General features: G+C 53.4%; 5 protein-coding genes across 5 annotated transcripts; 1 reads left to right on the forward strand and 4 right to left on the reverse strand.

Annotated features, from left to right (window-relative positions):
- Positions 1 to 585: 585 nt before the first annotated feature.
- J4E87_003243 (uncharacterized protein) lies at positions 586 to 2,901 on the reverse strand (the record flags this gene model as incomplete). The annotated part of the gene is made up of 4 exons (XM_049374872.1): positions 586 to 1,287; positions 1,538 to 1,991; positions 2,044 to 2,793; positions 2,852 to 2,901. 4 exons carry the CDS (start codon positions 2,899 to 2,901, stop codon positions 586 to 588), a joined length of 1,956 nt encoding a protein of 651 aa, XP_049235863.1.
- Positions 2,902 to 8,665: 5,764 nt separating this feature from the next.
- PHO85 (negative regulator of the PHO system) lies at positions 8,666 to 10,252 on the reverse strand (the record flags this gene model as incomplete). Its single annotated transcript, XM_049374873.1, is given in 4 exon segments — positions 8,666 to 9,586; positions 9,634 to 9,920; positions 10,209 to 10,228; positions 10,248 to 10,252. 4 exon segments carry the CDS (start codon positions 10,250 to 10,252, stop codon positions 8,666 to 8,668), a joined length of 1,233 nt encoding a protein of 410 aa, XP_049235864.1.
- Positions 10,253 to 14,031: 3,779 nt separating this feature from the next.
- J4E87_003245 (uncharacterized protein) lies at positions 14,032 to 15,906 on the reverse strand (the record flags this gene model as incomplete). Its single annotated transcript, XM_049374874.1, has 1 exon — positions 14,032 to 15,906. One exon carries the CDS (start codon positions 15,904 to 15,906, stop codon positions 14,032 to 14,034), a length of 1,875 nt encoding a protein of 624 aa, XP_049235865.1.
- Positions 15,907 to 19,718: 3,812 nt separating this feature from the next.
- J4E87_003246 (uncharacterized protein) lies at positions 19,719 to 20,946 on the reverse strand (the record flags this gene model as incomplete). Its single annotated transcript, XM_049374875.1, has 3 exons — positions 19,719 to 19,750; positions 19,804 to 20,733; positions 20,781 to 20,946. The coding sequence occupies 3 exons, from the start codon at positions 20,944 to 20,946 to the stop codon at positions 19,719 to 19,721; spliced, it is 1,128 nt and encodes a 375-aa protein (XP_049235866.1).
- Positions 20,947 to 23,296: 2,350 nt separating this feature from the next.
- J4E87_003247 (uncharacterized protein) lies at positions 23,297 to 24,327 on the forward strand (the record flags this gene model as incomplete). Its single annotated transcript, XM_049374876.1, has 2 exons — positions 23,297 to 23,518; positions 23,569 to 24,327. The coding sequence occupies 2 exons, from the start codon at positions 23,297 to 23,299 to the stop codon at positions 24,325 to 24,327; spliced, it is 981 nt and encodes a 326-aa protein (XP_049235867.1).
- Positions 24,328 to 25,071: the final 744 nt, after the last annotated feature.

A 25,071-nucleotide genomic window follows, 5' to 3' on the forward strand; every position in this document is an offset into this window, starting at 1 on the left:
CCACCTCCAAGGATTCCGAGTGCCAGTGCTCGTCTCTTGGCTACGCTTTCGTAATCCTCGCGATCGAGAAGGGCGTCCGGGCCATGGCTGCGGTAATCCAGCACATGGATAGCCCTTGACACTTCATCTTGAAGAGGCAAGCCGGTGCTTCGATTAACCCATGGTACACATGTCAAATCGCTTAAAATATCCACGGTGGTCTTAGTCCTGCATGCAAGCTCATCCTCCCGCACGTGTGCTTCTGACACCATGAGCTCCTTCCCGTCGGAAGAACTACCGGAGGATTGACATTCGTAGCTCATTAGATCGCTAATGACCGGGAATCGCGGTATTCGTGTGCTGAGCCCTGGCAACATGACGCTTTTGGATCTTGTGACATGGCGGTTCAACGTCGTCCGTGTTCCACGTGCTCCTTTTCGAAGCTTTGATCACTCGAAGATTGTAGGGCGGTTGCCGTTGTAAAAGCTGAACGTTACTTGAATGGTCAAAAGCTATACCATGCTACCGAATCTAAAATTGGCCCATTGTCGGGACCAGAAACTCCACCGCGCCGTTGTTGATATTCCTACTCTTCAAAGAAAAAAACTATTGCTTGTACATCATAGGGTCGACAGGGTAACTCTGAATAGAAAACCGTGGGTCGTATGCTGTGGCATTAACGCCCATGTGATGACTCTGCATGTGGCCGTGCGAAGTGGGTAATTGCATGGTCGGATGACCTACGAGTTGCGACCCCCGTTGTGCCATTGGAGTCTCGTAGGGGCCCGGTGTCGTGGAAGTGCTCCTAGGAGCTGAGCTAGAAGAGTGGGAATGCGCTGCGCTGTGGGAGGAGTCGTACAGGGACATGTCGCCTACGTGCGTAGTAGGTACATTGACCATGGAATGCTGGGTCGTATTGAAAGGGAGTTGGGCTCCAGTCTGCGCGGCCAGTCGACGAATCAGATCGTTGTTAGGATACGAGGGCGACGTTGCGTTCGGGTTTGCCGAGTAGTCGTCGGCGACATTGGAGGGAAGTGTCCCCGAGCCAGTAGAATTTAAGCCGAGCGTCGAAGCGGGAACCGTCTGGGGGAGGTTCAGAGACCGGGGAAGCGGAAGGTTCGGGAGGACTTCAGAGAGCTTGGTGAGCAATAGAGGGAGGTATCGAGTCTGTCCTCCACGGAGAGTCGAAATGAGGGTGAGGAATCGCGATACATAGTCGCGAGGGCCCAAAGCGAATGCGTCAGGCGAAAACGAGGTGCATGCAACGACATCTGCTAGACAACACGCAATGTCGAATAGCTTCTCGATCTGCAGAGCTGTTAGCTAACGTTTGGCGTGACAGATAGGGTAAAACGTGGCAGGGGTATAGGTGGAAGGGACAGTGCTGCCAGTTTGGCTAGTCAGGGCATGGACGTCAGAGATAGACGTTGCCTAGTGCGGCACTAGCGCGATCGAATACAACAGGGATTGTTGCAGCTGGAGATGGAGGGGCTCTAGCGGTGACAATCTCCAAAAATTGGGGGATGATGATGCGGAAAATTAACGGGAAAATACTCACCAGTCCGACGCCGTGCATCTCCATGGCTTGTTGCGAGAATTGATGCGAGATTGTGAGGAGGTCCCTTGCGATTTCGATTGGGTATTTGAATGTGAGGGGGATGTCGTTGGAGACGCTGCTCACAAGACCCTGGCAGACACTTAGCTGCCATGTCTGCGATCGTAACCATTGTTGAGTTATGCGAATCTGGACTTCCTGGACCTCTGTGCACTCGAAGTATGCTGGTACCGCCTCGGAGAGCTGGGTTTGAATCTGCGTAATCCATGCAGCGCTTGCATGTGTGTTGTGCACTCGGTTCCAGAGGTTGATGTATGTGTCGTCGATAATCTTGAACATGTTGATCATAAGTTCCAGGCCAACGGCAATGGGCCGATCGGAGGGGACCTCGTCCAGCGAAGGAGGGTGGATGGTGGGGTATAATGTGATTGGGCGGTGTTTGTGTAGGGCATAAGTCCTGCAGGCAATTAGCAAAGGGTCTAGCAAGACGCGTGGGTGTGAAGTCGTACCTCTCAGCGATAAAGAGGAGCCAGTATAGGACGCGCTTGCGCGATATATCCAGAGGGTCGTGTTTGTAAGTTTCCTCGTCGTGCATGCCTAGCAGTTGCGCTTGTGTGGTGGCTTCCCGGAGGTATGCCCATGCTGTGTTCTCGCGCGCAAGTCCAAAGTAGCAACCAGAGTAGAACCACGATGTGAGCACGCTCATCTGGGAGGGGTTCTCACGGTGGTCGTAGCCTTGTCGCACACGGACAGACTCTTCCAGCAGGACATGGCCGATGCCGACGTTTGACATGTGGGCCATCTCTGGTCGTGGTAGGACGTTGACGGGTGGTTTGTGGTTGGCCTGGATCATGACGTATGCGCATAGTGCGACTACCATGCAATACGCCTCGGTGGAGCGGTCCATACCAACGGCGGCTTCTTGCGCTCTTTGGCGGTGCAGGACGGGTTCTGAGGGGTAGACATGGGCGAAGAAGTATTCTATGCAACTCTCAACGAGAGCGGGGGGCATGAGGCCCGGCGTGCGAGCGAATGTCGAGGATAGTGACCGGCCATCGAAGCCAAGGTCAGTTGGGAATCCGGCAGCAAGTTGGGCATTGCGTTGTGTTTCGCGAAGTTCGGACAGGACTTTGGCACGACTGCCTTTAGGTCCTTTCTTCTGTGGGATGGCATTGTATGTGCATGCAAGGCCAGCAGAGACGCAGTTTTTGCAAGGGGCCGTGCCTTCGCCAATGCACTTTACTTTTCTTCGGTGACAGCTAGAAGTTGATGATGTTAGTGGTGTGGCATGTGAAATGTGTACCGACGGCGACGTACCTGTCGCAAGCCCGCTTGACCGGAGCAGTGGTGGTAGGAGTGGAAGCCATGTTGGAGGACAAGCTAGTGTGGGAACGTCTCGTCATCTACTTGATGAGGAATGCAGTCGCCGAGCGGATCCGCTGGTTCCTATTAGTACAACAGACATGTTGCGCCTACACTCGGGGAGATATCATCGAAGGTTCCTTGTGTCATTGTGCTTGAATGAATGCTCATTCGCACCTAGGTAACCTGGACGATTGAAAAGCCCAAGCGTCCAAAGTGCATATTAGACTCAACTAGTTAGCATCACTGCGCGAGTTGACATGGGGGTGATGGTTTGCGAGTCCAATGATCCAGCATGGAGAAGCGGCCTGCGTCCCTGGTTCCACGGCTGGGGAAAGAGTCTGCAGGGCAGCGCGTCGGACGCCGGTCAAACGCCTACCACACGGTCGCAAGCCATGGGGCTTAGGCGGTCTGGTGGGCTGGACCTTGCTTGGAGAAACATCCTAGCCTGACCGCTGGGCATCCTGCAGCGTTGGCACGGGCGGTTCTTGCAAAGCGACGGGAGCTTCGTTAGTGCCTTACTAGGGTGACTGTAACTAGCCGAGATTCCCCCGTTGGGCTGTTATGGGCAGGTATTCCGTAATGGATGTCCCGGGGTTTTTGCGATATATTTTCCAAGTGCTGATGCGGCTCTGGTATGATAAAGGGAACTGTGCACGCAAAATCTGGCATGGGCAAGGACGAGGGGTTCCGTCCGTGAGGCTGAATGGTCTCCATGACGGGATGTTAGGCATCTGAACATTGCTCCAACTGGCGACAAGGCCTCAACTCCGGACTGACCGCTTCCCGAACATCAAAACTGGTACTGACTGGCCATGTCCCACGGGATGGTCATGAAACGGAGCAATGGCGCCGACAGTTGCTCCATACTCGAGAGATTTCATGTACACCTAATTGGCGGTATGGGCCGGTGTTTGCCGCCGCAGTCGTCGTCATGCCACCCAACAGGTACGACAGAGGTCATGCATCTGGTCGGGAGGTAAGGTAGACTGTAGCCATAATCCGAATCCGTATTCGATGGGTAGTTTCAGCGAGGCGCAGCTGGCGATGCGTTGGTAAGGTTCGCGGAAATACCCCTGGTAAGCGTAGCGAGTGAGGGCTGCATGGGATGCCGCATTCGCCACGAGGCGTCGTCGACCATTGTGCTTCTCCGCACGAGATAGCAAACTCTGAGTTTCTGTACTGGGGACAGTAGCGACTCCCTCATGGCTTATATCCTCTTTCCTAAAGGGCCTTTTGCGGTCTCCACCGTCGGATCGAGACAGTCAAGGTTCCGAGATGCTGCCGGCAGCGATCAAAATTGGTTCAACGGCGTCGAGACCGCGAATGAGACACGCTGGACCCGCCTCCAGAAGTAGGTTTGCCACCAGTCGTATCATAGGTACGCCACACGTCATGGCTCGGAAGGCAGCAAGATTGCCCACGAAGAAACTCAAAAGTTCGTGAGATGCAGTCTTGGTAATGGGTGAATAAGCGATGGTGTTGAGGCTTGTTGTAGATCCGGGGCGTTGGCAATGCTATGTATGTACCTTCCCATGTCTATGCTCCGCTAGCGGCTGCGCCATTGGTAAGATTCGTGATGCTTGGCATGAGCTCCGCGGAGGACTGAAGCCAACGTCACTCGTTAGCATGAACATGGCGTTTTGGTGTCTCGAACATGCGATATGGCTTCATTGAGATGGATGTTGGGTCAAGAGGAAGCGGTTTCCTGCGATGACATCATGCAGCTTCATGCATGGTGTGGAAAGAACTCTACCTAGGTATCCCCCAATACAGAAGGCACAACTGCCCGTCCGATTTGTCGAAACAATGTAAGGCCATCCGTCTATGCTGATTGAGTCATGGATCGTGGAAAGGCAGATCAAAAACTAGATACGGCAATACCTCCGGCACATCACTGTGAGGTTCGTACGAGGTACAACGCGGGAAGAGTCAGTGCCCTGAGCTCAGGCTGCACATCTCAGGTAAGCTTCAGCGTACATCGTCAGACGGATTGTTTGTACATGGAACGATCATCATGGCCTTTGCATATCTTGTTTGAACGTCAGATGTTACCGACTATTCGACGACTGTATCGCCAGTCAGGTACGCACAGTACGGAGTCCATCTACCAACTTGCTTTGCTAAAACTGAGTCTTCCCTTAGTGCAATGAATCGAGAAAAGCACCATGGTATCCCCAAGACGCCCTGTTGTGCGATGGAGAGATTTGTTGACAAGTAACATGACTAGGACAGCACATAGCAGTACCGTGGATGCAAACGGAGACGTACCAGTTCAGACTCTGTCGGCAAATCGGCGCCCTTCCAAGGTTACATACCCAACCACCCAATGTACCGCTTACAACCGCTACAATCGAGTTATCCCGAGACGACTGCGATCGCAAGAAGACTGCGAGAGCATGCTCACAGTTACCGATAGAGCTTCGAGACTACCAAGGTAGCTATGCAGCAATCACGCCCGCCACCACATCATAAGTCTATTCGTCAAGGGAATAACAGCCGTCTCATTACTAGTAACTGGAACGGGGTAAGTATCCTGCGTAGAAAAGTTGACATTCATTTCTATTCGCGCGGTGGACGCATCACTTGGAGTCCGCGTTGGCCGAACGGAAGAGTACCCGTCTTCTCCAACTTCTCCCAAACACACAAAGTATCTTTCACCACAATCACGGCATTCACTCCCGAAATCTGAAACAAGTAAGCGAAGTACCAACCTAATCTTTCTGACATCTCGCCTAGATCCGTCTACCCGTACAAGCTTTTGTTCGAAAGTAAATATGGAATGAAGATTGAGATCGTCAATTCTCAAACACTACTCATCCTTTCAAAGACGACCCATTCTCACGAGTCGATACGGCCAATTGATGTTGAATAGACTGGCACTACCTTCGCATCCTATCTAATCGATTGCTGTCACGAATGTGCCAGTGCTAAGACGTATCATGGTTCTCGGTAGAGTTCCTTCTCAACGACCAGAGTATACAACGATGATGTGCTGCTGCTGGTGTCTAAAGAAAGAATGTGAGGATGGAATTGCGCATCTACGCTCGCAGTTCCTGTCTTCGTTACGCTCCCTTCTCAGTGACTGGCTGAGAATCACAGCAAAGCTATCACGATCACACTGTATACCAAAGAACCATCTCAATGACCAGACCAAACTAGAACTACGCCCTAATAGCGAAGACAAGACGGAGGAGAAGCCACAAAGTAGCATAGACAGCAAAGTCGTAGTGCTTAATCAGAAGTAAAGCAAGGGCGTAAGTCGCGAGACTCAGCCCTCGTATCTTCGGAAGAGACTAAGATTGCACACGGCCATAAACCAAACTAAGGAGAACTTGCCGCGTTTCAGAGTGAGTCGCGCATAACTCTAGTTACACTCCTGCGTCCGCAGCATGTAGAGCAATACAAGGAAGCGAGGCGCAGCTGCTTTAGTACAAGGTAGCCTAACAAAGTGCTGTAAGAAGGCATAGAGAGATATTTAAGCAATCAGATGCGCGAGCATCTTCCTAGTAACATATAGAGCTTTTCGTTAAGATTATAAAGCGAGAATATGTCTTGCCTAGGTAGTCTGTTCCTAGCTACAATCAAGCATGTTCGGGTAGGGCAAGGAAGATATAGAGAGACCGAGATAGTTAAGCAAAAGAATGCGCGTTGCTCTCTTGCAGAAACTACGTAATGTCTAGAGAGATGTTATAGCGAAGTAAATGCAATATTGCACTGTCCGCAAGAGAGAGAGAGGATAGGCAAGAGTGCTAATAACTATAGTACGGCAGGCCGGAGCCTAATATCGCAGTATACAGCCCCCAATCTCTCTATCCGTTCATCAAAAGCGCAAACAATACCTTGTCCAAATCCAGCAGCACCGCAAGACTTCCCACTCTTCTCCCTCCTTTTCTCCCAACCTATTCTCCCCCTCCTACTATACACGTTATCCTCTAACGTTCCAACACGGTAAACACATCTCTCGTCCCTCACAATCTGCCCTAATCTCGCCATGTATTCCAATATCCCTATTCCTTCACTGCATCAGCTATTACAACGAGCTCTTAATTTCTCTGCTTCTCTCTAAGCTCTTCACTGCTCTCTTAATCTCTTCTTTCTACTCTACATTCTTCTTCTTCTTCTCTAATCTAATCTAATCCTCTCAACACACATCCCCTAACCAGTCAACCTACTACCTTATCTACACTCAAGACACTATACAAGCGCACGCAATCTAGTAGCTATCGCGCACCCCAACTTCTCCAAGCCGCCAGTATTGCTTCAAGAGCAAAGATAAGAAGATAGTGCTTTATCCTCTACCTTTCGAAGTAAAATGTTAGGGATTAAACTTCTACTTCACCCAACAGTATTACGACAACGCAGAGCGAAACAAGTCACTCACGACTTCCCTAGCATCGAAGATCTAGACGGAGAGACGGCACACTCTCGTAGATAGGAGAAGTCGCAAGTATAATATATTAGAGTGTAAGATATTAGGGGTTGTGCTAGGAGGGGCGTCTTCGTACTATATATTGCCGTAGCATCAGCATTGTCATTCTCTCTTATCCGTGCGCGAGAAGACGGTGTAGTTCTAGCAGCGGAAGACTGTTGAATAGCTTGGTGTTACAGCGCGAGCTGCACTTCGTGGCTTTTTAACTTTGTGTGGGATGTTTCCTGCAACGCAAAGTTCGGCTAGAGATATTGTATATGCTACGCAGGTAGTTCTGAGATTGCACGCGGACGTAGAAGAAGACGGATGCTAGAGCCGGCACGGCACGTCCACGAGCAAAACGAAAATCGTGACTATTCTATGCCGGGTAATAAAGACGGTAGGACTATCACAGGAGAAAGGTAAGATAGATCACGCCGCTCCGACAGTGAACACACTAGAAGCTGCTCTCCAGTAGTTGCCTTCCCGAACATTGTTGGTGTATATGACTTGAAATGCACTCAGGTCTAGTCGTGGAACTGGCGTGAGAGGGAGGAAATAGATTCTGGCGGGTATTGATTGCCAGTTCTTAACATACTGGTCTGGTTAAGTCTGGCAGGACTAACGTACGAGGTAGTAGACAGGCTTGAGGGTCCGGGGTGAATACCTTGGTGACGATGGCCAAAATAATACTCTCGTCCACTCGTCAGAGAGAGATTGAAGTACCTCGATTATGAACTGTACGTACGAAGAAGCACGTCCGTACGCGTTGTACCCGTCACTGGAAACATTGAACAAAGGAATATATGGTATCTTTGTCAAAGCAGTGTAAACCTTCGTAATAATGCGTCGTTGTTTGGGAGTAGCTACCCAATAAGAAAGGGCTTCATGGAATAAATATACGTTCCACAGCCATCTAAAGATGCCAACCAAAAAACAATCTCAAGAACATGCCGCATGTCTATGAATCGTCTGAACGAGTCACCCTTATCAAGCGGCCCCATTCCAACCATGACAAAAGTTTCCCCATTCCACACACCAAGCCTCCCCATCGACACGTACGGGCGCGGTGGCAACTGACAATCCGCCGGTCGTAATCCGCCGGTCACACCAATCGTCGTCGCCACTTTGAGGCGCTTGCCTTCACACTAAACTGACCCTCCGGGCCATGTCGAACCGGGGAAACCGGGAATGTACGTTTGCCCATTCCAGATAAACTATATTCCATTATAGCAATACGAATCTCGACTCGTCCCGGGCGCGTACTTGTCATACTCGCGTGCAGTATAGGCAGCCTCCAGTTGCGCCGTTATGAGATTCATTCGAATTTGCGTTTCTTGATTAACGGGGACATACGTCTAGTATGCGTTTTGAGGCACCTGGTAGCCGCCCATCTGCGCTTGTTGGGCCTGCGCGTGTGCCTGTGCTTGGGCCTGCATCTGCATCTCCTGCTGCCGTTGAGGCAGGTCATTAAACCACGGATGTGAAAGGGCGTTCGCAGCACTAATGCGCATCTCTGGCCGCAACTGCAGCATGCAGTTGAGTAGACTAAGCCCCACCTGGTCGACTTGCGGCAATATAAGGCGCAGATCCTGGGTGTGGTATACGGGGAAGTTGTTCTTGTACTCTGGCAGCTGCGAGATGCCTGGCCATGATCGTTCAGACGGTGTGCCCATCAGCCTAAATATCTTCTGGACTTGGTCTTCGTTGGTGGTTCCGGGGAACAGCGGCCGCCCGGTGTACATCTCAGCCATGATGCAGCCTGCTGACCATATATCGATGCTGGTGTTGTAGGTCCGGCTGCCGAGCAGCACATCGGGGGCGCGGTACCACAGGGTTACGACTTCGTTGGAGAAGGTGTTGACTGGGATGCCGAAGGCGCGAGCGAGACCGAAATCGGCCAGCTTCAACTGGCCACGGTTGTTGATCAGGAGGTTCTGGGGCTTCAGGTCGCGGTGGAGGACGCGGGCTTCGTGGCAGAAGGCGATTCCCTTGAGCAGCTGGTACATGAAGGACTTGATGGTGGCCGGGTCCAGAGCACCGCGGTCGCCGCGCGAGTCCATGTATCGCTTGAGGTCCTTGTCCATGAACTCAAAGACGAGCATGAGCTTGTTCTCGGTATGTATGACGTCGTGCAGCAGGACGATGTTCTCGTGGCGTAGTTCCTTCATGAGGGAAATCTCGCGGATAGCCGTCGAGGGCGTGCCTTCCTCCGAGTCGAGGTGGATCTCCTTGAGGGCTACGAGCTCGCCCGTCTGGCGGTTTCTACCTTTGAAGACCTGGGCACGTTAGCACACAGTATAGCCGACATGGCGCTCCTGCCTACCGTGGCATAGGTGCCCTCGCCGAGCTTCTCGAGCTGCTGGAAGGAGCTGGGGTGACGGCGGTTGTCCATGGTAGGCACGATGGGCTGTGTGTAGCCGTCGCCGAGGTTGCGGACGCTGATGGACGAGTCGGTGCGGTGCGGGGCGACAAGCGTGCCGGCGTGGACGGGCTGGAGGCTGCCCGGGGGCGCTCGCGAGGTGAACTTGGGGTCCCAGAGGATGGCCGAGGCGGTCGTGAGCTGGCTGGCGATGCGCAGCGGCGAGGGCGGCTTTGGCGGCTTGTCGGGGGCTGGGGCTGGTGACGCCGTCGTGGTGAGCGAGGGGGGTGATGATTAAATAAAAGGGTCCAGTCGCGAGAACAGCAAGGCAGGGGATCTTCGTCGGCGCTTGGGTGGAGAATGATTGTTGCACGAGTCCGCGGGTGGGATGTGAGTGGGTTTGGTGGGGCGAGAGTAGCCGCCTGCCTCTGCGCTACGCCCATCCAACTTCTGCCTTCAGCCACGAGCTTTGTTCTTCATCAAACAACCTGCTATTTATGGATGCAGTCATTAAACGTATTGCTTTAGAGCACTCTTACTGGACACGAGAGCCTCAAGCCTGGAATGGCTAAAATCACGACATCGGCTGCTACAGGAATGCAGAGACCAGAGATATGACTGATGCCGCTTGCATCACGCACACGAAACTTCACATTACAACTGGATTTTGAACGATGAACTACGACACACACTTTATTGATTACAGCTTCCATCATATCGCTGTAACACACGCATGACATGCCGAGTATTATGTCATACACGCGTGCGACCGGCCAACACTTCTGGAAGAACGCAGAGAATCCGTCTCTACGCATGCTTTCCACTTATCCTTATCACACAGCCTCTTGTAAGACGACTCAATTGCACATCGCACAGCATGCCGCAATGGGTGACAGATTGTGTGCACGCAAATGTTGGTGCTTATTTTCAATATAGCCAAAGACTCCTGAATGGTTGGTGATACCGTACGCGCAAGCTACTTGGAATGAATGGGGCGTGGCCAGCCTTGCAACTGTAGCCTTCTCACCGGTAAGGGTATTTAATGCTCTAGATTCTCGGGACATGAGGAGCTCCTCAGTACGATCTTAGGCACCTTACTGAACCAGCAGCAGATCACGTGCATGTCAGTCCAAGACGGCGCTCGAGCAGACAAATAATACGGTTGACAGCAAGAGAAGAAGATCGACATCCGCAAATCTGATCGTCAGAACGGAACAGCGAACATGGAAAATGATCTTATGAACACTTCGACATCTATAGGACCAGGGTTCTTCGGAGACATGGCGAAAATTTCCGAACATGCCTTCGAGCGAGCGGATGCTCGACATTGGGCGTCAAGGCGCATTCGCTTCTTGGTTTATGACGACTCAGATGTCAAACTCGACGATTTTGACAGCGACGACGAAGAGGGAAAGGAGGAGTACGCTATAAATATGAGTCTTGGAAATCACAAAGCCCAAGACCCAGAAGGAGGTGGCGAGGTTCCAAATGCAAAGGGAGGCAGTGTCGCTGAACACTCAGAACAAGCCAACAAATCCACACAAACTAAATGCCGCGTTTGCGCATCATATCCCGAGTTTCCGCACAGGTGGAAGCCTAGAAAATTCCGTCTGGTCAATCCGGTGGTTGATCATCCGGAATGGTTCAGTGGGAACGGCGTCAGCTCGCGCGACATATGCATACATTATGTAGCGGTGTCATACTGCTGGCCTCCTCGTGGAGAGAACCCGACCCCGAGAACCTACACGGTCCGTGATCTCGACGGACGCGTCCGCGCCAGTCGCGCTCTCGACGATGTTCTAGATCGTGCTGTGGACTTTGCCACTTCATACGGCTTTCGCATGATATGGATCGATCAAGAGTGTCTCCCTCAGCCGACTGAAACCAGTTCCAAAGAAGACTGGGAGGAGCAAGAGCTCGGTATACAGTCGATGGACATTGTGTATAACAGAGCCGTCGTCACGGCGGGTCTACTCGACGTCGAGATCACATCGCAGGAGCAACTTACAGCCATCGAGTCTTTACTGTATCCTGGCCGAACAGGGAAGCGAAGCGTAATAGATCGCCGCTTCTGCGAACAGATCCTCGATTTCCTTCACCGAACCAGTCAAGACCGGTGGTACACCCGTGCGTGGGTTGTTCAAGAGTCGATTTGTGCTGGGAATGGACTGATGCTGGCTTTCCGACGCGGCCCAGGGATTACTTTCCAATCCAGCTTTCGGTTTGGGCGAGCGGAGGGAGAAGATCTCCGTCCTTACCACTCACTCGACGATCATCGTGGAAGCTGGGAGTCAAAGCTTGTCTGCATACACTTGCGTGGATTCTGGCGTATTCTAGACCAGATGCGATCTCTGCTTACACGCGACTTTGTTCATATGGGAAACTATCTTGCCCGATCTGGGCTTGGACCAGAAGTATACCCGGGAGCTCGATCCGTGCTTGAAGTAGCAGACCGCCTCCATCCAAGAACTGAGAAAGCAAACACAATCAATCAGATCGTACAGGCTCACACCGAGGGGTTCTACGGAAAGCGTCCTACGATCAACGCCGCGGGAGCTCTGACACTGCTGAAGCATCGCGAATGTTACTTCAACGCTGATAGACTTGCTATCATAGCGAACATGTGCGATTACGACTTCCGACTGACACAAGGAAAGTCAACGCCAATTGCCACTCACTGCGTCTAGCTATATTGGCATTGGCGTTGAGCAATGGCGACCTGTCCTTGCTAGTACCAGAGGCATATCTACCTGAGGGCCACGAGAGCCAAGGAGATATCTACGCTGGAAGTGTATCGAGCTCGAACTTGTTCCAGAACATCTTCCTGGAGGCTCATCGGATCGAATACTGTGAAGTTCGCGACTACATCAATATACGACTCCAAACAAGCAGACAAGGTCGATTCACTGCCGAAGGGATGCTTCTCCATTCCTATTTGTGGTCAGTAGATCGCGAGATCGACTTCACACCCATCCAAGCAGAGTGGGCCGATACATGGGAATCCTACAAATGCTGGGTCATACTGTTTGATCGCCAGAAAGACGAGACCGTGGAACAAGCTCGTGCGCGTCAAGTGGCGTTCCTCCAGCGTTTCAACCAACCGAATGTAGCCACGCAGGCTCGTCAGGATTTCCGCCGTTGGGGTCATATCCCAAATGAATCGTCTGTGTGGGGAAACCTCGATCACGCTGGTATACAAGTAAAGCGAAAACTCGATGCGAAGCGCGTCCAGCAAGTCCCCGAAATGCGTAACACCATCGCTCAGATTGTCTTTAGCATTCTCCGCTACATCAGGTACACGCTGGCCGCACCCGAGGAAGAAGGAGAATTAATGAAGGGACTGGCCAACAGCATATGGCACTCCGTCCGAACGGATCAAGTCCCAGACTCACAGCACCAACTCCCAGATGAAGTCGACGACACGCTCTTCGCCCACCCGGATGTTGCAAACCGCCCTTTTGCCACCTTACAGCTCGACGAGACGCTCGAAGCGAGTCTCGCGCAGTTATGGTTCATCGACCACATAATGCAGCACGGCCGCCTCTGGTGCGGAGCCTACACGCCACCCAAACGACCAGCCCGTCTTACCTCACCCCCAGACTCACACACCAGCACCACCTTCGAAGAAGACCTCCAAGCACACAACGACCAACTATCCGCAATCCCATCATCCATGCGGTCCGTTGTAAGCCGTCAACTTGCCCGCCAGTTCCTCACCGTAGCCATCGAGAGCGATCTTGCGAAGAATGGCAAAATGGGGGGTACACGCCACATTATGGTTACGTACCCGGAGATCCTGCGGAGAGATCTTTGGTCGGATCGGAAGGAGAGGTTGAGAGAGAGGACGCTGTTGGCGGCTTTTGATGTGGATGGGCCGTGTCTGGTGGCTACGCCGTATGATCCAGAACGCGAGGTGTTGCCAAGGCCGAAGCTTAGGAGCACGAGTACGTGCTGGGTTGTTGAAGTCAAGGAAGATGGTGGCGGTGCTGCAGGGATGTGTGCTGGGGTGGAGGACGACGCTCCTGGTGTAATGGATTCTGACGCTGCGGATGGAACGGAAGCCGGAGGGAAGGGCAAGGAAAGAGCAGCGGATAACTCACCCGAAACTGAACCTGACATGGAAACTGATGATGCAAAGGCCAGGAAGCTTCTGGACAGACGGGATCTGGACTTGCGTGTGCTGAGGAAAGTGAAAGGGTTGTGGTGGATTATGGATCTACCTTCTCAAGTGTATCTGTTTAGTTAGTCGGCTTTGGAATTCGAGGGAGATCTCATCTCTAGATCACATTGCGAACGCAAACAGCCGACGACGGCATGACGAGTAGTCGAATAACTTCTGCATTACCTATGTGTTATCCCAGATCATCCGTTTCCAAGCGTGAAGAACGCTCGTCTCTTCTCCCTAGCCTCCTGCTCAGATGATGTCCCCTCATTCTTCGGTCTTCCGCGCTTGCCCTTCTTGGATACTGTCTTGGAAACACTAGACTGCTTCTCGAAAGCTGGCAGCGGGGGCGGCAGCGGTGTTGTAGACTTGACAACCTCCTTGATAGTCTGTTTCGAAAGGCAAAAGTCTATATGCGCGTTGAAGCTTGCATCATCTGGCGCCTGTGGAATAGAGCAGATAGGACATTGCCACTGTGGTTCGGCTGGCGGCTGTTCACCTTGCTGTTGCTCCTGTTCCTGAGACAGCTTCTCTAATTCGTTCATTTCGTTATTTCGTTCTTGTCGTGCGGCTTCTTCGAACTCTTCCTCAGGCCATGTCTCCCATGTGCCTTCGTCTTTCGAGGCGGGAGTCTTAGTGGTGGTGGTGGTCGAAGATGTCTTGGCTGCGCGGCCGAAGAAGTCGATTCCAGGCTTCTTCGTGCTGATGATGTGCGTAGCTCGTAAACCCATTAAGCGTAGTTTCATGTTTGGTATTTCCTTCATGAGCTTCTCTAGCATCGGTAGACTGTACTTGAAGAGGTCGTCTGCTTTGTGTATAGCAAAAGGTGGCGTCGTCTGTCGCGTATGTACTTCGTAGGTGTGAAGCTTGATCTTGATGCAGAGAGTTCTTCCTTTGTACTCGGTGCGTTTGAGATCCCCTTCTAATTCCTCGGCGATATGCCGAAGTTTGTCGCGCAGGGCATCGCGGCCCTGTAGCTCTCTGAAGGTGGTTTCAGTGCCGACGCTCTTGCGTTCATGGTCTTCCGCTGGCTTGATGACGGTACGCCCTAGGCCTAGATAGCACTGCATCAAGAATTGAAATGCTTTCTGCCCAAATAGCTTTGCCATATATGCTCGATGTGCGTATATGTCTCCGCATGTCTTGACGCCTATGGCATCCAGCTCTCGTTCGAAGACGCGACCGATACCGTTGACCTTCCGTGTAGGTAGGGTCTTCATGAACTCCATGATCGTCTGTCTGTCGCTGGCAAGCAGGAACTGCCCGTTTGGCTTGTTCTGATTTGAGCAAATCTTGGCGAGTTTAGCATTGGCGGCGATGCCAGCGGAGACGGTGATCTTGGCTCTTGCAAAGACGTCTGCGCGCAGCTGGCTCACAGCTTCCTCGGGTGTCATGTGGTGCTCCTGGCAGTATTCTGTCAGATTGAGGTATGCCTCGTCGCAACTCGCACTTTGGTAGTCAGGATCGTATAGCGCCAGTACCTCGCGAACCTCTTCTGCCTTGGCCATGTATTTCGCAAAATTCATAGGAACGCAGATGAGCTGTGGGCAGAGCTTCATGGCGACAAACCCAGCCATACCGGAGCGGCACCCAAACTTGCGTGCATGGTAGTTGCAGGTAGTCAGCACGCCCTTGCCGACTGCGAACGGAACGTCTTTCAGTTCCGGGCGATCTAGCTCTTCGACTGCCGCGTAGAAAGCATCGCAGTCGAGGTGTACGATGACCTGGCTCAGGTCCCTGCTCAGCTCCAGCTCAGCGATGTAGTCGTCGGCTCTGCGCTGGTCGGATGTCAAGTCGATCTTCTCCAGCTGGCGTCTCTTTTCCAGGATCTTGTTGATCTTCTCTGTGAGGTTCTTGTCCTTGACCTCCTCATTGTTGAAGAACTTGGAGCCCTTGGACGCGTTGTAGATGACCTCAGAGACCTTCGATTGGTCTACACTGTCTTGGCCAGCTTTGGTGAGCGATGGGCCGAGGAGGTGGTACTTCAGGGAGTCGTGCTCAGTGTACGTGGTTCGGACAGGCTGCGGCCGCTCTGGTATATCTCGGGAGGTGTCATTTCCTTTGGCGGTGGTCATGGTGGTTGCGGTGGCCACTCGAGGCAGGTCGGACGCGTCGTGATTACGGTGACTCGGTGCATGCCGGGGCACGTGTGCGCGACGGGGCTGCGCGCATGATGGTGGTGAATGGGCGGACCCTGCATCGCTCATGTTAGGTGGGGGGTCATTTCGTGAGAGGGCGACAGGAGGCCCCATAAAAACGCGAGATGAGGCCCTGGAGAGGTCATGACGCGCTTTCACGTCTACGCCCGATTGGGGCTGGCGGCGTTTGAAAGGCTCCAGGATCACTCAGGGCCACCAAAGTTACTTCATCTCGCACCAACACAGACGCCTCCCCACCTGAACCCTTCTCCTGCTCCTGTCTGGCCCCCGACCATGGACTGGACGCCAACCATCTGCACTCCTCCACCGCTGGCATTGTAGAAGTGGGGCAATACACGTAGAGCGCCGTGCTGTATGACCTGCAGACATCCGACACGCTACTAGCGTCCATCAACACACCATCGTCAACACCGCCATTACCCCCCGAGCCGCGCCCATTGCCCCCCGGCAAGGCCATGATCTCCCTCCGCATCCGCAGTATAACACCACAACTATAGCCGCACTCACCAGAGGATGCCCATCGAACGAACCGACCGAAATAACCCACGGCCGCTGAAGCCGACGCTCGCCAGCACCCGAACCGCCGCGAAGACGCCCTTGACCCCGAGACTTGCCGTTGCGCCCACCGCCTCCTCCACCGTCAGCTCCTCGAGCACCCGCACCGCCCGCACCAGCAATGGCACCACGCCCAAGGTTGCGGCCCCGGCGCCCTCGCACAACGAGGTGACGCCCATCAAGCCCTTCCTGAGCAGCAATGTCACGCCTCGCTCCTCCACGAGGAAGTCACGGGTCGGCGTAGACAGCGCTTCGTCGACGCCCAGCGGCACCCCCTCTGTTACCCCGAGCAGCTCGCGGCCAGGCTCCACGGTAGACCACCACGCCAGGGACCAGACTGGCGGATTCAGTGGGCACAGCGCTGTTGGAAGGAGCGGTTCGTCAGCGGTAGGCGGGCGACCGCGCAGTACACCAGGACCAAGCAGCAGCCATGTCACGCCGACCCCGAGGCCCTCGCTCTCCATGTACAACACCGCTCCGTCCGACGCTGGCAGGAAAGACGCTTCATCCCTGTTCTTCCACGCCAACGACGCACGTCCGCACGAACAACCAGCACCGGTACTGGCACCCACGAAGAAGGCGCCCGCATTCTTCTACGCCGACGGAAGACAAGACGAGCCCCCTGCGAAGCCCACCGTACCATCGCCACCGCTGTCGTCCCTGGGCAGATCCCAGCCCGAGAGCAAGTTCTTCCATGCCGACTCCCAGCCCGAAAGCAAATTCTTCCACGCCGACTCCCTTTCCGAGAGAAAAGACCGCCAGCCGATTCTCACTCCGCCGCCTCCTACATCTCCAGATCTGCTTCCGCCCTTGGAAGGCGGACAAGGGGGGTCGCTTCGCCCGCCTTCGCCTACAAAGGACTTTGCACATCTCTCATATCGTAAGGGAGCCTCTCAGGTCAGGCCAGCCCTCAGTAGAGGCAGTTCAGGAAACTCCGCTCTCGCCATGTTGACTGGATCGAACACGCCAGATGTGTCTGATGGCCCCAGACGAAGATCCAGCGTCGCCTCCACTATAAAGCGAGGGCATGTCAAGAGCTCCAGTCTGTCGTCCATTGACTCTGTGACGAGTGCGAAGAAGGCACCGACTAATGAACCATCCGCCATGCAGCCAAGCCCACTTCAGACTGAGAATCGTGCCTCCCTCCCCGATGATGCAGCACCTACGCCCGCTCGTCGCTACACCGCATTCTCCCCTGTTGGCTCTCCGGTATCAGCAAGTCCAACGAGAGACAGCAAGAGGAACAGTGATAGCAAGAGCGCACTCGAGATGATGAACGAACTTGCTGCCAATGCACGAAGGGAGCGTAAAGTGCTTGACCTCGAAATCAGCAACTCTTCGCTCCTCGCCATCAACCGGTCATTGGAGAAGGAGGTCCGAAAGCAAAAGGCGGAGCTTAGACGCTTCCGTCGCATGAGCCGAGCTGGGCACTTCTCTGCTGATATGGCTAGCTCGCCTCCTGAAACTTCTGCCATTGGCTCTGGAAATATAGGGGACCTGTCGGACATGTCTGAAGCAGAAGAGGAGGACGAAACACCTGAGGAGGAAGAGGAGGATCCAGAGGATAGCGAGTCTTCATTCGATGAGGGTGCTCTGAGCCCGAGCGCTCAGCTAGAGCGAGACGAAGCACACCGCTCACGCGACGAGAAGCGCCTCCAGCTCGACCTTTCCAAACATCGCGAGATGTTGAACGACAGCCAGAAGATGAACCAGAGCCTTAAGAAGTGTCTCGGATGGACAGAACAGCTGATCAAAGACGGCCAGAAGGCGTTGGAGTACAAGGTGCACGTCAGCGATGTCAAGATCGGTGGTCGCGTACTCGTTGCGGAAGACGACGACAACGATGCCGCCGAACCACAGGAATCCAGGGGTCTTCTCAGCCCCTGGAGTCCAATACACAATGCCATTGACGCTCTGGACTCGCCGTTCTTCCCTCAATCCGATCGCATCATCGACCGGGACAGCGGTATAGACCTCGAAGGCCTCGAACACATGGATCATCACAGCGACCATTCTCGTGCAGCATCACCCACGGACGACGGACAAGATCAGTCTAGAAGTCCTGTCAAAGAATTCCGTCCCAAACTACCCGGTACATGGATCTCCTACGCAACAACCCGCGAGTCCGACCTAAAGAAACACGAGACCCTGAGTCCCCTTGGTTCCCCATTCGAAGAGCGAATCAGATACCTCCACGCGTCCATTGACGCCCTGGAAGCATCTTCATAACCACACACACACATACATACGCACGCACGCACGCACGCACAGCTCACACTTATCTCTCTCTTGCTTTGCTCAACTTTGCACATACCCACCTTTTTTTCTCGCTTCATCTTGCATGCATAGGGCACAACGGCGTTATACCATAAAGGACATTTTGCATTTTCCACCTTACTTCCAAACCGGCGCACAACGGCACAATGCGTCGAATGCGATTTCGACGCCCCCCACGACCGTTTCCTTTGTTTTTCATTCTACTTCCATGACGGCCGCTATATATACATACCACTCTCGTTCAACTTCAATAATGTTTTTGAATCTACGGCCAAAAATCTTGGGAGCAAGATTTGGCTGCTTTACTTGGGCTCGTGTCTACGCGTGTTGTGTGCACAAAGTCAGTTCGGTTTTTATGATACCCCCCACAACTACTACTACTACTCAGTTGCGAGAGAGAGAGTTTTTATATAAGAAATCTTTACATAGCCAATATACGTCGCTTTACACTTTTGAAGAACCTTGTTGGGATTTAGTGTGTATGCGCTTGAAGGTTATCGGGATGAGGTCGTTTCAACGAGCTACGTTGCTCAGCTTTAGGTTTAGCACCCACGCGAGTACGACACTTTGCTTCATCACATGACCGTCTCTCGTGTGAATCACGAAATAGATTATCTCAGCGTGCGCAGGATGAGAACAACATGAGTCAAGTGTCAATAAAAGGAAGGGTGAAGAATGAAAAATGTGTGCTTCCATTAAGGCATGGTAAGAACCCGGTCTATGTATGAACCTCTCTAGTAAATTCCATTAATCCATGATACGTCCCTCTATCGAGGTGAGAAATACGTCAGCACATTAGCCAGCCTTGATCTACGGGTATCCGAACAAAGAAAGATGCAGTGAAAAGAGAACTGTAAGAATCCTGGAAGGTGCAAGATATGAGAAGTGACGAAGATCTAAGCCCAGTAGCCGAGCAGAGCCATCAAACCTGGCATTACGTTAGTATAAATTCAGTAGTACGAGGAAAAGGCAAAGACTTACCAGCACCAAGAACCATAAGCCCAAACGCCTTAAGCGTCCTACTAACAGGTCCCTTCTGCATATACGGGCTAAACATAAACTCATGCGCCATAAGCTCCACAAGACCCGTGTAAATCAGAATACCAGCGGAGATGGAATCGAAAACACCATTCGTCAACAGCGTAGTCCTGCTCTCAGGCGCAAAAGACTGGCGCACGCCCAGACCAATCGCAATGGCAATGGGGGTCGAGATACCGTAGCCGAGACCAAGGAAGTAAGGGGTCCAGCGCTTGGACGCGGGCCAGGGGACTTCAGCGAGACGGGTACCCAGACCGAGGCCTTCGAACATTTGGTGGAAGACGAGGACGATGTAGAGGGTGATGAATTCCTCGCCGGCTACGGCAAGGGTGAGGCCGATGAAGATGGAGTGGAAGATGACACCGAACTCGAGGATGAAGACGGCGGTTAGTTGCGAGGCGTAGCCGTCTGGGACGAGGGGCCGGGGTGCCATGTCGGACTTCAGCTCGGCTTCATGGTCGCGTTGGTGGCCAAGGTGGTCGTCGCCGCGGATGTTGTGGTTGCCGCTGCTGCCTCCGGTGCTACCCTCGAGGTCGTGGGCTTTGTCGTCAGCGTGGGCGGCTGGGGAGATGCCAGTGGGTTCGTGGCTGTGGCTGTGGTCGTGGTCGCTGCCGAACTTGGCGTAACGCATTGTCATGAGCTCGAGGAAGAACATGAGGAAGAGCGTCATCAGGGCGATGCCCTCGGGCCAAGGGTACTTGGCGATGACACCAGTCAGACATTCGTTACCGAGAGCTTCGTTTGCTGGGGCCAGGAGATGGATGAATGCCGTTGTGATGATGACGCCTGAACCGAAGTACTTGGCGGCGAAGAAGACCCAGTTGGGGACCAGCTTGCTACGGGAACGTCTTGCTAGGACGGGGAACATGGCACCTGTGCGATGTTAGCATGCGAAGATCGGCGGGGTTTCTTGTACATACCGAAGCTGGATGCTACCAGGATGACAAAGATGGACGAGATACGGGTGCCCATGCGGCCATCGTACTCGTTGTCGCCGCCGCAGGTGATGACCTCCTCAGGTTGCGACTCTGCGCCGTCATCTTGACGGAGCACAAGGCGTGCAATATCGAGGGCGGTAGAAGCCATGTTGTTGGGTAGAACACTGGCAACTGAGTGAAGAATAGTGATAGTATTGAAGATTCGCTTGATACAAATTTAGACAAGATGTACTTCAATATTGTCGATCTCTGGTTGGCGTGGACCCGAGTGACCCAGATGTTTGGTAATGGTTCAGTGGAGAAGCAACCCTTGGGAGAAGCTTGGTTCGGCTGGGCGTGTCTTGTGCAGTCTTGGGTAACAACAAGCACTATATATTGGATCCTTTGGACGCAATCAAGCACCTTGATGGACAGAAGGAAATGCTTGACGGTGCTTTGATGGGTCTTCAGGAAGGATTCACGGAGTACGGAACTGGTTGGACGTGTGAAGGCGGGCGATATACCAGAAGGGTCTTACTCAGAGTACCCTGATGGCACGCTAAGGGCGAATATTCCACTGGTGCATAGCTTGCAGAGCCTATGGGGTCCAGTATAGCTGTCACCCGTGGGGGGAGGCGTATGTAAAGTGCCTTCGAGAGCGCGCTGAACGTGGGACTTTTTCAATCATGGTGTTGGTGTGGCATGTGCGACGCCGCGGTTGTTACGATGCGGCGAACGTGCGTTCAGTAGCAGTCAGCCGCAATCCTAGGCCCGATTCCACTTACTTGAGCTAGGACCTGCCGAAACCTCAACAGGCCCACGTCTACATCAATCTCTGAAGCCGCATTGCCGCATGCCTCGACCGAGGGACATGAAGGCGACAGCGCGATGCCCGTATTACACGACCTGGGCCCTCGTTCAAATACGAGACGGGCTGGAATAGACGCAGTGGTTCAAAGACGAGAGTGTCTGCTCACCGGCGTCGCGCGGTACTGCAGGATGCGGTGCATCTACTACAGACACGGATGGAAAATACTGGACGCGTTCCTGGCTAGAATGCAAAATGAGGTCGCGGGCTTGCGCGCATTCGATGCTGAACTTCGAGTGCAACGGCGCAATCATTCCGACTCTTCCGAATTCCGAATGACAGTTCCTTACGATGCAGGCGCCCAGATCAGAAGGTACGATCAAGCTGGCGCTTCGAAATTGCTGAAAGATCTTGAAGGACACTTCCGAGCCGTGCCGGAACCTTGACAAAGAAGATTACTTTGACGACAGCCAAAAAGAGGAGGCGGGCTACGCGGTGGTGACACTTGCAAAGCCATCAAGTACCGAGCAGGTAGCCGACAAGGCCTGACAGGCATGCGCGAAGATCTGTACATATTGGTGAAGCGGTGGAAATCTGCTGTTCAGCTGATGAGGCTGTCGCGATGTACCTACTTGGCGCATTGCCAGATACAACGTACAAGGCTGTCGATCTACGCAAGTCGCAGAACCACTTGTAACAAGTAACTGCATCTAGGTTTGACCGGCCGCGCTGATGTGAGGGTGTACAGGCGTATGCACTCCGCCTTCTCCGCACTGCCGCGTGATCCGGTGACAAGTACCTAGGTATCGTCTCAACACATGAGGTGATGGACAGCGATGCGCGTCTACAATGAAGAGTCGTCTGGGATGCTGGCTATAAAGTGCAAAGCTATGCACTTCGGGCCGTTCGGCTGTCGAGTAGCTCTGGATGGTTGGTCCACATCACACCACCGTGAGGGGCTGTGGACTGACGGAATGTAAAACGCGCGCCAATGTACAGCGGGCGGGGTCGCGTCGCATATACTCGGAGTACAGCTCGATGGGCATGGCGATGTCAGCAAACTCGATAGAATCGAGGCGATCGTGGGACCCATCCATGAGACACATGCCGGCGCACGGAGGAGGAGATCGAAAAGTTAATACAATCGGTGGTACTGAAACCGGTTTGCCAGGGCTAGAATGGGAGCAGTGGGAGCTGCTGGGGGCGTGCACAGCGCGTTGCTGTGGGGAACATCCTGGACGGCTTGGCGTGATGAAGCACTGATGATGTACCAAAGTACCTCGCGCCTGCCAGCCCGCCCCACCCCACGAGAGCGCCCAATGTCGCAACCACATGGGCAGAGTGCGTGAATTGACAGCCAGCTTGACAGCGCTGCCATGATTACAACATGTTCGCGCAGCCGGCGGAGACCCTTATTCTGAAGCTCCAGGCGCAGAGCTGGCGTTGGCGCATCCTTGCTTCTCACGCAGGCCGTAGCGGGAACCAATCAATAGTGCATGCCGTGAGGGGCTATGACGTCTCGATTCCTGTTTCGTATAGCTCCTGCCGCAGCTCCAACAGGTGACCGCATAGCTGCCTAGCTTCTCCTCTTTATAACTCCGCCTCGTCTCACCCTCTTCCTGCTTCTCATTGTCAACTCTCCCATAGATCCCTCAGCACCAATTGTTGCTGTACAGGTCCCGGAGTCCCATCACAACACCAAACCGCCATCATGATTGAGGAAGTCTTGAAGAAGACCTCGGAGATGTTCCCGCTGCCCACCGCGACGGCCTCGTCGCTGCCTTCGGTTGCTCCCATCCCAACCGTCGCCCCCGGACCTGAGCCCACCTACGAGGTTGCCGGCGATGCTGGAATGAAGACCCTCTGGGTCGTCTTTGTTCTCATGCTGATCGCCTCTGCCGGTTTCACCGTCATGTCCTGGAAGGTGCCTTTGGTGAGTACCATCTGGAGCTACTCCAGACAGCAGATTCTAACACCCCCTAGAACAAGCGCCTCTACCATGTCATCACCACCATCATCACCCTCACCGCTGCCCTCTCTTACTTCGCCATGGCCTCCGGCGCTGGTGTCTCCCTCAAGAAGGAGGTCGAGCGCGAGCAGCACGACCACGTCCCCGACACCTACAACGTCGTCTACCGCCAGGTCTACTGGGCCCGTTACGTCGACTGGACCATCACCACCCCTCTTCTGCTCCTCGACCTCGGTCTCCTTGCTGGTATGTCCGGTGGACACATGATCATGATGGTTGTTGCCGACATCATCATGGTTCTCACTGGTCTCTTCGCTGCCTTCGGTACTGAGGATACCGCTCAGAAGTGGGGCTGGTACACCATCTCGTGCATTGCCTTCCTTTTCGTCTTCTGGCACCTTGGTCTTAACGGTGGTGCCAACGCCCGCGCCAAGGGTGACAAGCTCCGCGGTTTCTTCATCTCCATCGCTGCCTACACCGCTGTCCTCTGGACTGCCTACCCCATGCAAGTCTCATCAATTCCCACGCCTCCCGATCTCATGCTAATCCGTTCCAGTGTCTGGGGTATTGCCGATGGTGCTCGCAAGGCTAGCGTCGACACTGAGATCATTGCCTACGCTGTCCTCGATGTCCTCGCCAAGGCTGTCTTCGGTGCCTGGCTCTTGGTTGCCCATGCCAACATGCGCGAGAGCGATGTTGAGCTTAACGGCTTCTGGGCCAACGGTCTCAGCCGCGAAGGTGCCATCCGCATTGGTGAGGATGACGGTGCTTAAATGTACCTCATCAGCACAATTGTCTTACTCTCGTGAGCATGTCAGCTGTGTCATAGCACGAGTACAGATTGATTCGACAAGCGTGGTTCACCTTGACTAAGAGGGCCGGAACCAGTGACCAAGATGGAAAAAGCGTACGCGGCATGTTCAGCTTCTGACTGTCCTTTAGGCAGTATCTCTCCTCAATGATGTAACTTTCTCATTACCGGAGTTGGAGGCTTGTCAATAGTCACGGGATTGGACGCCCATAATATGGACGTTTCATAGTTAATGCGATAATGATATTGATCTCGAACTCTCTTCCATATGAATCCGTGCCGGCTTACCGCCGAGCTCTTCTAAGCTGCCGCACCAGTACAATGAACAATACGAGTGATGTAATTTGGCCCTTTAACCCTTTGACCTCATCTCATCTCACTTAGTGAGATGTCTTGTTCAGATGTCTATATAGTTGGCGTGCTTGGCTCATTGTTGAAGTCACCCAACATCGATACCTTCCAGCATCACCAAGACCAACCATGTTCTCATCACTCTTCTCCGTCGTTGTCGCAACTCTCCTGATGCAATCAGCATCCTCATCGCCTCTCACGACACCACCTCCTTCTCTCTCGCCTACCCCATCGCCTACACCTTGCACCAAGACTGTCTTCACATTCCCTGATATCCAAGTTGGAACCTGTACCTTTAACGCCACAACAACGACGTCTACTGTTTTCACCGACTGTGCCGGATGTGCGCTTGAGA

The sequence above is a fragment of the Alternaria ethzedia genome (assembly GCF_023757985.1).
Source record: "Alternaria ethzedia strain BMP 0044 chromosome Unknown scaffold_5, whole genome shotgun sequence".
Lineage (NCBI taxonomy): Eukaryota > Fungi > Ascomycota > Dothideomycetes > Pleosporales > Pleosporaceae > Alternaria > Alternaria ethzedia.